We start from the raw sequence: 12,014 nt of genomic DNA on the forward strand, positions 1-12,014 counted from the left end.
ACGAGGTTACTGGACAGTACAAGACATTTCTGGGGACAAGTCCGGGGCTGGGAATTTGCTGGTGTCGCTCTACAGAGTAATTCATGGGTGGCAGGCTGAAACACTCTTGCAGTATACCTGGGAGGTAATTTACATGCTGAAGGCTGTGTGAGCCAGCGAGGAGTGGTTGCTCTCACAGCAAAGAAGTGTAAAAGGCACCCCAGTTTGGAGAACTGAGGGGACACAGCTGTCCAACAATCCAGATTGTACCCTGGGTAATGTCACAACATTATGACATCCGTTTTATCATGTATCCCTTTTCTAATGGTTCCTAACATTCTTGTTAAATTTTGTGACTGTGGGTTCATATTGAGCAGATATTTTCAGAGAAGTATCTTCAACTCTCTCTTTCTTGAAGGGTAACACCTAATTTAGAACCCATCATTTTGTATGCATAGCTGGGATTATTTTTCCCCAACATATATTAATTTGTACTTATAGACACTGAATTCCATCTGTTCTTTTGTTGCCCAGTCACTGAGTTTAGCGAGATGCCTTTGTAACTCTTCACAGTCAGCTTTGGATTTAGCTATTTCCTTATTCATCTTCTTTTCTAGATTATTTATTAATATGTTGAACAGCACAGGTCCCAGTGCAGATACTTGATAGATGCCACTGCTCACCTCTCTCCATTGTGAAACAGACCATTTATTCCTACCATTTGTTTTAACCAGTTATTGAGCCATGAGACAACCTTCCCTCTTATCCCATGACTGTCAACTTTGCTCAAGAGGGTTTGGTGAGGGACCATGTTAAAGATTTATTAAAAGTTTAAGTACATTATATCCCCTTGTCCACATGCTTGCTGACACACTAAAGAATTCTAATAGAGTGGTGAGGCATGATTTCCCTTTCCAAAAGTCATGTTGACTAATGCCCAACATATTGTGTTCATCTGTGTGTCTGATGATTGTTCTTTAGTATAGTTTCAACCAATTTTCCTCTTACACTCAAAGTCAGGGTATGTCTACACTGTGGCTGCAGGTGAAATTTCCAGCTCCGGGAGACATGCATGCTATCACATTGATCAAGCTAATGAGCAAAAAGTAGCAGTGTAGCTGCAGGCAGTGACACAGGTTAGTCACCCTCCACCTGAGCACATGCTGAAACCCTAGTTAAGTACTCAAGCAGCTAGCTCATACTACCATCCACCCTGCTGTGGCTATACAGCTACTTTTAGTCAGCTAGCTCAATCAAAGCTGGACTGTGCAGGTCTTCCCAAACTGTAAATTCCCTCCAACTGCAGAGTAGACACACCTTCAGACTAAAGAAAAAAATTATATCCTTGGGTCACCACCAGAACTCTTAACTGACACCCACAATTTTCTGGAATGTGTTGTTTTTTAAACAAATAAAAACAAATCAAACAAAAATCTAGACACTTTGATAGCTTTCCCTCAAACACACTGGGGAAGACTTGAAGGAAGCTGATTGTTAATCTACTATCCAATTCTCCTCCCAGACACTTCTTTTAGTCAATGTGTTTATTGAGTGTTTTCTAAGAAATCAATTCACAAAAGCATTCTTGTATTCCTGAGAAGTGACCAGTTATTGTGAAATAAATGTTTTAAGACTCACAAATTGAGACAACTGATGGATCTGGTTAAATCAACACAAACAAACAACAAAATAACACCCCTCCAAATGCCACCAAACACTAAAAAGCTTGCTGAGTGAATATTATGACAATGAATATTTTTTTTAAAAAAAGGTATCTAAATTAAAAAGCAATAACGTAAGTTGAAAAAATTCCCATCACTTTGAACTGAACAACAAACCACCATGTTTGCTCAATAATTATTTTTAAATGAGGAAAAACACCTTTCTTCCCTGTCAATAACATCAAATAAAAACTGGAGACTAGAAAGCATAATTATAAAACCATTTTCCAGGTGCATGGATTAAATGAGGATTCATGTGCGCCATAGCAGAACTTCACGTTTTGATTTAAGATACATGAGCAAACATATCAATTATCATATACTGTATACTTACCAGATGCAGGTCCATGCATGTAGAATTGTGGTCACAAGCATTGATAATACAGTCATCAACGTCCTGGTCACATTTCAGTCCTGCATATCCAGGGTTGCACAAACAATAGAAGCCGTCAACAACTGCAAGGACAACAAAGAGTATTGTGATGCTAATTTAGAATTAAAGTGAAACATCATTGTAAAATTACTTAAGTAATGTTAAAACAGGGCTGAATAACGTTAGGGAGATACTTTTGACTGGCTTTACTCTGAATTGTACAGTATTAAATCACTTATGTCAAATCTTAAAACTTATCGCTGAAATATCTTGAAATAGTTTTTTATTCACACAGAAATCAGCTGACCTGTACCCTACAGTACTTTGCTTAAACAATTATTTATTTATTATTTCAAATGATTTATCTATGAACCATTGTCAGTTTGTGCAAAGGCTGTAAACACACCCAATTTACCGCTGAGAAATTTTCCACTGGAAACTTGTGGGTGAAGTACATAGGGTATTTTTGTTTCAATAATGGTTTTTAATAAATATGTGGACAGCAAACATCACTTTTGCAGTGATGTCTGCCTCATATTACACCATTATTTTCAAGGGAAACTTGCTCAAGATTCAGAGTAACAGCCGTGTTAGTTTGTATTCTCAAAAAAAAAAAAAAAAGGAGTACTTGTGGCACCTTAGAGACTAACCAATTTTTTAAATTTTTAAAATCAAGATTTTAAATTTGGCAGCTTAAGCTGGTTTCACTCATGATGTATTTCCATGTTTCATTGTAATCCTCACAAGCTAATGATCAGAATCCTTCCTTTTTCGTCATGAATGATATAAAGAGAGAAGTATCATCGGAGCATTACAGCTATTCAAGGGACCAGTGACAGCAGTAATTGCAGTTCTTACAGGGGTGGATTTATTACAACTTCACATAGGTCCCTGGATTCTTCATTATCCCTAAGATTTACCATGTAATCTATGCTGTCACTCTGTCTCTGTACATGTAACTTCCATTACTCTCATTAAATGCTTTGGGTCTTCCATGGCAACAGCATTTTTCATCTGTCAGGAGATGCTTAGCTTTCTCTGACTCCTAGATTTCTGCAGTCATGATTCTGTACATAGTGCAGTGGAACTGAGACCTCTGAGGAGTACAAGTCAAACCCACAGGCATCACAGACAGACAAGATTTCCACAAAAGAATTGGCAGTTGGTAGCATGGGATACTTTACTTCCATACCATTTCTCATCCTATTTATAAATATACAGTAAGTAAAACACAAATGCAAACATGCTCGGAGATAATATTTTATCTGTCACACTAACTTAAGTCAATTAGCTCATTCCCACATATAAATAAATGAGATCCATAAAACTTGTTAAAATTTATCATTGTTTTGTAAACTAAAAGAAGTGTTTTATGTGCTTAGACATTTGGGGCCAGATCCTCAGCAGGTATAAATTGCTCTGTTAAAGTACATGGAATTAAGTTGTTTTCTGCTAGTTGTGTATTTGTTTTAAAATGTCCACATTACAAAGGTTTAATTAAAATTTAGCATAAATGTGAACATTGCTCAGGTTCATGGTTACTTAAGCAGGACGCAAATTTTATATCTACACTATATAATCAAGAAAACGGAAATTTTACATAAATCTATGTTTGGATGTTAGAAATGTTGTCCAGTAAGAGGTTGTTACAGAAGGTGTATAAACTCAAGCTGTTATACTTCAGTATTGAAATATATCATGTTATTTATATCATGGTAGTAATCCCAATGAGCTAGGCACTACTCACAGGCAGAGGAGCAAACAGCATAGCTCAGAAATAGAGCAGGGTTTGTGCTCCCTCACTCTTGGTCCAATTCTCTGATATAACTGATTCTCTTGAATCTGGGTAGGCTGGATCGAGAACCAGAATCAAGGGAAGATGCAGGACAAAGCAGCTGTATGTAGCCACAGATCTGCATTCGTGTTTGTAGCAACAGGGCAAAATATGTACAATTTTATTAAATGTTCTAATTAAATACATATACAGGAATTACACCCAACAGCCCTTAACCGAGCACATTGCTTGTAGGCATTAAATCTGTCTTTGGGAGGGATTTGAAGGATGAGTGGAAGTGTCAAGGTGTCTCATATGATAGAGGCTAGCATGGAAACAGCGTGCTATTACTAATATTTAGAGTCTTTATTCATCTACAGGATAATTCCTTAGCTTGTAGAAAATCTTCATGCAGGAATCATGTCTCTGACACATCCACTTCTGAAACTACAAGTAGGCCATGTGGTTGTAATGCAGCCCATTGGGTCAACCTATGGGATGGAATAGCAGCTATAGACTCTCTACTAGGTTTTGCACCACTGGATCCCCGCTCCCGCAGCCACCCCTCAATGGCATGGTCTGTTCAGCACCAGCACAGAAAATCTCTCTTGGGTGTAGAGGATCCAAAGGTCCCAATAAATAGCAACTCACTAAGCACCACTTCTGAATACTTGAATGGTGCAGAGAGCTTTGTATAGGCCCTCTGCAACTGAGTGATTTTCATCCCAAAGGAGCAATCCTGTGAAATAAATGTAAAACCTCCCATTGACTTTAGTGGGAGAAGGACTGGGCCCGTATCAGTTTAGACAGGTTCAGGGCAATGGTGTAGAACACATGCACGCACTACTTTCTTCACTTGACAGATTCCAAATGACTCAACTGTAGGTTGAGTCTCTCTTGACAGAAACACTCTCCATTAACCTGGAGGCCTGTGCTTGGATAGAAGTGCTAAACGCCCCTGAAATGCTGCATACTCTCCAGTGGAAATGGGTTTGTTACAGTACTGCACATTTCTGTTTCTCATGGGAAAATGTTATTACTTTTTACCTCCTCCTAGTTTTTGTTTTTTAAATTTTGAAACAGTTACAAGCAATATTTTTCCCAGTCACCAGATCCAAGCAGGCCATGTCTCTCTCCCTAATGGAAGACTGCCCCTTTTCTCTGGCTTGGTTTTAACTCAGTTTCTTTCTTTTGTTTGTGCTTAATGGAGCGAACATACGATTTAGAGAACTCTCATTCACAATGTCTTCATCTCTTTCTGGAGAGAACTGGGAAGCTTAACAGTCCCTCTCGAAGCCACATAGCTTTTCTAACTCTGTGGTGGCAGATGACAGAATAAGGAACAATGGTCTCAAGTTGCAGTGTGGGCTGTCTAGACTAGATATTAGGAAACACTATTTCACTAGGAGGGTGGTGAAGCACTGGAATGGGTTACCTAGGGAGGTGGTGGAATCTCCATCCTTAGAGGTTTTTAAGGCCCAGCTTGACAAAGCCCTGGCTGGGATGATTTAATTGCTGTTGGTCCTGCTTTGAGCACGGGGTTGGACTAGATGGCCTCCTGAGTTCTCTTCCAATCCTAATCTTCTATGATTCTACTGCTTGCATTTCCTGTGCTTTACATTTTCCCTTTCTGTCTCTAAGCAGTTTCCAGACTGTGTGCCATTTAAAGAGATAGTAACTTCCCCAGAGCCAAGGCTTAGCCTGCTTATTCTTACAGCAATTAATGAAACATTAAAAACACTTTTAATAGTTTGTATTTATTTGTCCAGGGCATTACATAATCTTAGAACATGTCTTGATGAGGCAACATGGACGATAATTTGTTAATGCTACAGAACAGAGAGCTGTGGAACAAGCTTCTGGATTAAATCAGTTACATTCATTGCTGGAAAGTAGCAGCTGCTAACCCACTGAGGGCAGGGGGTTGATTTTAATTTCCATAGGCATTGCAGAGAGAGCTATAGTAAATTCAAGTTATGGGTAATAAGCTAAAGTATATATAAAAAAAGGGAATTTGAATCTGCATCTAGTGATTTCATGACAATATGTGGTTTAGTGAAACCTGAAGGAGGCAGTTTTTGTAATTCAGAATAGACCTAACATTATTATACATGTAGGCTAAGAATTGCAAAGCTGCCTAGAGGATTCAGATGAAGAGTTTACACTGAAATTGATGGTATCTGTACATGTAAATCTCTAAGGTAGATTCAAAAATTTCAACCTTAGCATAGTTCAGAAATGTACAAGGCAAAGTCACTTTTTTTTCCTTGCCTGTCAGTCCTGAAGGCAAAAGTGCAGTAATGCTCACCTAGAACCTTATAACAAGTAATGCAGAAGCATCAGATGCTAGTGCACTTAATCTGACAATGTAGACAGAGCACAAAACAGGACAGTAATTCATCAGCTTGCCTCCAATGACTAATGAAGAAATATAAAATATAGCTATCCAGAAGAGTGAGAGAGAGAGATTCTAGAAGGCTGTTACTGGTGAAGAGACACTACATTTTATATCAGTGTGATCATATTAAAATGAAGTATTCACAGATTTGTTAAAATTATTACACATGAAGTCTCATTGCTTTGTGTTCTTTTCAGAAATTTGAAAATTATCACTGTCAAATGCACTACACGAGATCCATTTGGCTAATTTAAACATTAGAAAAGACAACTCAAATCTCATTAAAATTTCTCATTAGCTGCAATTGTGACGCATGGAAACATAAACGTCTGTGCCAGGAGTTGAGGTATTTTGGCAAAAATAATCCTCCTGGCACACGCTCTGGAGCTCCAGACAGGCTAAATTTCAATAAATTATCTGCTGTTCTCTCCAGAGCCACTCAGTTGCTGCATCAGATTCAACAGTAGGAGTACTCCACATTAAAGTGTGTAACCAGGGTGAACTTACTGTCATAGCAATATCCGTGGAGGCAAGGGCTGGAGCTGCACTCATTGACATTGATCTCACAGCGTGGACCTGCAAAGCCCTTCATACACTGGCACTGGAATCCAAGGGGAAAAATGTCCAAATCCATCTCTTGTATGCACACAGCTCCATTCTCACAGGGATTGCTAACCTCACAAGGCCTAAACTCACAGTTAGAACCTGTGAAAGGAAAGAGGCAAAGCTGTCAGTGTCTAACTAATGAACCAATTCTAGCAGCTGCTGCCTATTGTGTGCTATATTTTCTTTAGATCCCTGGTTAATCTCCTTCACTTGGAGACTCTCAACTATACTTTCTATTTTTTTTTCTTTTAAATAATACATAATACATTTCTTTGCTTTACAATTTTACAACAGAAAAATAGATCTCATTTCCGATGTGTGTTTTATCTATACATTGACTATAACATTTTAAAGTCTAAGACTTTTTGGATTATATTTTATGATTCTTTTGTCTTTACCAGTGTCCCCTAAAATGCATTTCATAAAATGTACTGGTTTAATAGATATTTTATTAATGCATTTGATGCTTCCCTGCCTTTATTCCTGCTATTTTGTTGTCACAATCACCCGATGATTTTTTGTGGATTCATTCCAAATCTTCAGCATGAAAGAAATGCAAATAATTGTTTTGTTTTTAATTTGGAATAAATGGCGCATTTTAATTATGATACACAAAATACATATTTCTGAAATTAAATATTTTCATAATTAGCTTCAGTGGTTTATAGATCATGGCTTTATTGAGAATTAATGTTGACAATAGGGAGAAAAGTTAATACGGAAGTAGCTGAATCAGATATATACTTTCTAAATCTGAAAAGTTCAGACTATTTTTTTGTGTATGTGAATCCATTTTGCATACTCTTTTCCTTTTGTGATGAATGTAGTCTCTAAATGAATATTACAGTTGGTCAATTGCAGCTCATTATTCAGCTGCTTCTCACTTAATTGGTTTTACACAGGACCTGCAAGGGTTTCCTGAACTGGCTAGCTGGCAATATGGGAAAATCCATAAAGAATAATGGAGGAGTCAACCAGAGAGGTAGAATGGCACAATGGTTAGGGCACTAGCCTGGAATTCAAAGGACTGTGTTGAATTCCCTGCTCTGAACCTCTTTCCCTTACTTCTTACATGACCTCTAGCAACTCACTTAAGGCTAGGTTCACAGAGGAACTTTGGCTCCTAAATATGACTTTAGACTCTTAGATTTTAAGGTCAGAAGGGACCATCATAATCATCTAGAGTGACCTCCTGCACATTGTAGGCCACAGAACCTCACCCACCCCTGTAACAGACCCCTAATTTCTGGCTGAGTTACTCAAGTCCTCAAACAATGATTTAAAGACTTGGCATTACAGAAAATCCACCATTTATGCTAGTTTAAACTTGCAAGTGACCCATGCCCCATGATGCATAGGCAGGTGAAAATCAATGCCAACCTGACCTGGAGGGAAACTTCCTTCCCAGCCCTAAATATGGCCTCAATTAGGTGCCTAAATTTCAGATTAGGAGCCTCTGATGGCCACAACACTCCTGAGCAACTGCTATCTTATGCTATAGCTGCCTAAACTCACTTGCTACCTAAGCTTTTTCTTTTGCCTAGTGTTTATGTTTCTACCACACAGCATGCACACTGCTGCCTCACTCCAGGCATCCAGATGCCTAAGACCAAGTGCAATTCAAAATTGGGGGAAGACATGCATTCCTCCGCCTAACGTTCCTGCAAGGCCTAATGGGGTAGGCACAATCAGAGGCCACCTAGCTCTATATGAAGCAGATGAAGTGGAACCTAGATCTCCCACATCTGTGTACTACTCACAAGGCTTTAAAGTCATTCTCACTCTTTCTCTAGCCCCAAAACTATTTATTTATGCAACCAGATTGGAACAGCATGAACAGGAGAGATTGAGGAAGACCCACATCAGAATATCCCATAACCCAGTGGTTAGGAAACTCACCTGAGATGGGGCAGATCACTGTTCAAATCTTCTCCTCATCAAGCAGATGAGGGACTTGAACGAGCACTTTCCACATCCTGGGTGAGTACCCTAACCTCTGAGATAAAAGTTATGAAAAAGCCTTTGCACACCTGTGAATCCCAAGCAGACAGTGGCACCTAATTCTCTGAGAGGGGCGGAGTTTAGCACACACCCCTCTCCTCAGCATCTCTCATTGGTTAGCGTAGGCCGCTCTCCGCTCACCATACTGACTTTTGTGGAAATCATTCTGAAGCACCTATCTCTCTCCCCATTCACTATATGGAGAGATTAAATGCTGAACCCAGCCAGGCTTTGTGAATCCCACTCATTTTCTAGGCACATAACATTTAGGCATCATGATGCTGAGTGTCACAAAGCCTAAGTCCCTTTGTGCATTTAGCTTTTACTCTGTCTCTGTGCCTCAGTTCCTCATTGAAATTGGGGATGATGACAGGACTTCTTACCTCACATGGGTGCTGTGAGAATAAATATGTTAAAAAGATTTTGAGACACTGAGATATTATGGCATGCAGACCATACAAGTACCTACAACAGATAAAGTGGGAGACCTTGGATGGGCTGCCCACTTTGCTCCTTGCTGTTGTCTCTTCTGTAGTTACTACTGTATACCCCAATGAGCCACACACATACTATTTGTATAAGACATTTTTCTTCTCAAGCATCATGTGGGTAGTTCTGTAGCTTGCTTTGCACTAGCATTAGTATAACTTATAGTACTGGGAAAGCCAGGTTTGAGAGGTGGATAATTGTATTGTGAATTTTCTACTTCATTGGCAGACTCACAATTTCAGATAATTAGTAACAGAGCCTGCTAAAGAACCTATGAATATGCCATAAGTGATCTGGCACATGACAGGTTTAGGGACGGTAGAACTATCAGCAGTTTATAGCACTGGCCATTCATGCAGGGATTTTTTCATAGTTTTAATTTATTTCAATTTCCAGAAAACTGCAGGTCAGTTAAATGCTTGGCCCATTCTGGAAGAACACATTGAACATTTCATACTGCCCATATCCCTGTTGCTTCAGACCTGGCTCCAATGTCATTCTATTCCCAGACGGAGCTTGTTAGCGGCACCTGTGTATGTCCTTCATAGTTTTTACAAAGGGACTGCTCAGTGAAACAAAAATAACACTTTATTCACAGGACAGCAGGTTAAGGAACTTCCTGATTCATTCAACAGCAACATAAACTGAGTGGGGAAGAAACTCCCACTGACAAACAGGAGAGAAAAGGGTGAGCAAGGTTTTATACCCCAATACTCTCTGGATATCCCAGTTAACCCTAAGATGACCATTTTATTATAGTAGGCTTAAAAATTATGAAAGGTTGGAAACAATTCAGTGTAACCTCAGTAGCAAAGTGGGCATGGTTACACTTTCTGAGTCAAAGTGAATTCCAAGCTTTCAGACCTGATTCAAGCTTTTTGTGAGTAGAATTACTCTGGCTCTTGGTGGAAGAAGGCAATTCAATACACATTTATGACCCATGCTGCATATCAGCCCCAATCAACTGAAGCTCCACCTTTGATTTTATTGTCACACTGTGGTAATGCCCAACTATATTTGCATGCCCAGTCACAGTATTGGATATCTCTTAAATTGCTTTCAAAGACTGCTTTCTCAGTCTTCCATGGGACTTGGAAATCACAATTCTGAACTTTATTTAAAACAAACAAACACAAAAATTCTGACCACATTAGGTCTTTTCTACAGTGTTTTGGCACACATTATATCTGCACTTCCCCAATCCTTGGCTGACTATGTGTAGGTCTGGGTCCCCTAGTATAAATTAGCACAGCCTGGGTAAGTTATGCTAGCTGCCAGCAGCCCCAATCACCAAAATAGCAGCTGAGAATCACTGGAATACAGAGAAGCGCTGACCTAGATAGTTGTGCTAGCAGAAGGGAAAGATGATTGCACAGGAGACACTCTGCTACCTCTTTTGCACCACAGGACCTCCTACATTGGGTGATCTTCCCATGGCTAGTTACACTCCAATGCTAAATTCCATTGAGGTACCATGAGAAGCTAATCCAAAGATCTCACTAAACCACAAGAGTTTTCCACTTTTGGAAATAGATTGTAACATTGACTCCATGCACCATTTACACCCACACAGAATATAGCTAATATTAGGTATGTGGATGTTGCAATGAGCAAGGCTGTAAATGCGTCCTGATTGTTCTTCTGTGTAGCTGGAACAGCTACCGATGTCTACATAAACAGACTTGTCAGTCTTCCTACTGCCATCACTCTCTGTGTGTGGACATATACAGGAACACAGTAAAGGTCATACTAGAGTAGAGCTGTAGCCTATAAACTCCTATTATCTTTTTTTCAAGGACAGTCCTCATAGCAAACAATTATGGAATAACAAGCAAAATTTCTTCCTAACCCTGAGATATAAGTAGTTGATTTATGCCCTGAAGCATACTGATTTATATCCCTGATAAATATTTATCATATGTAATGTGATTGTGACTGTTCACTTTCGCTCTATGAATTTCTAATACATTTTAACATTCTTGTTCTCAATATCTTGTTGCAGTGAGTTCCACAGGCTAATTGTATGTTGTTTAAGAAAAGTATTCTCTTTCCTGATTTAAATTTGTTTCCTTTCAATTTGAGTTGATTTACTCTTATGACACAAGTAAAAGGTAAATCAGATGCTCTTACTTTATCTGTATATATCAATCACTATTTGCCTAGTTCTAACATGTCCTAACTTATTTGAATCCTCTCTAAATGAAACTATCCTAATCTTCCCATTCTCTCCTCAAAATGAATTTCTCTCTATACCTCTCATCATTTTCATTGCCTTTCTCATAACCATTTCCATATCTGTTCCATCTTCTCTGAAATAGGGGTGACCAAAATGAATGCAGAATTTATACCGAGTGTGTATCATCAATTTATATACTGGGCATGATATTTCAGTGTTATTTTCTATCTTATTCTTTATAAAGTCTAACATCTTCCTTGAAATTTTATCCACTGCTGCACAGGGAACAGATATTGTGATTGAGCTGCCAAGTTCTCCCTCATATTAAGAAATTATTAGACTAACCTAAGTTCAATTAACTTGTTAAATTCTTTCTAAGGAAATAACTTAGAAGAATCACAATGGGACATGAAGTTTGAAGATTTTTTTCAATTCCCCTGTGTTTTTCCTTTTTCAACCTTGTAAACTAGAAGAATCGCTGTCTCTGTGACATCTAA

General features: G+C 38.7%; 1 protein-coding gene across 1 annotated transcript in view; it reads right to left on the minus strand.

Moving 5' to 3' along the window:
- LOC141984481 (protein eyes shut homolog) overlaps positions 1 to 12,014 on the minus strand; it is a 785,366-nt gene that overhangs the window by 67,406 nt on the left and 705,946 nt on the right. Inside the window, exons 19-20 of the mRNA XM_074947561.1 lie at positions 6,753 to 6,950; positions 2,035 to 2,156 (exon numbers count right to left, since the gene is read on the minus strand). Of these exons, the coding sequence (XP_074803662.1) occupies positions 2,035 to 2,156; positions 6,753 to 6,950 (320 nt within the window). The remainder of the gene's footprint in view (positions 1 to 2,034; positions 2,157 to 6,752; positions 6,951 to 12,014) is intronic.

Source organism: Natator depressus, chromosome 3 (genome assembly GCF_965152275.1).
Source record: "Natator depressus isolate rNatDep1 chromosome 3, rNatDep2.hap1, whole genome shotgun sequence".
NCBI lineage: Eukaryota > Metazoa > Chordata > Testudines > Cheloniidae > Natator > Natator depressus.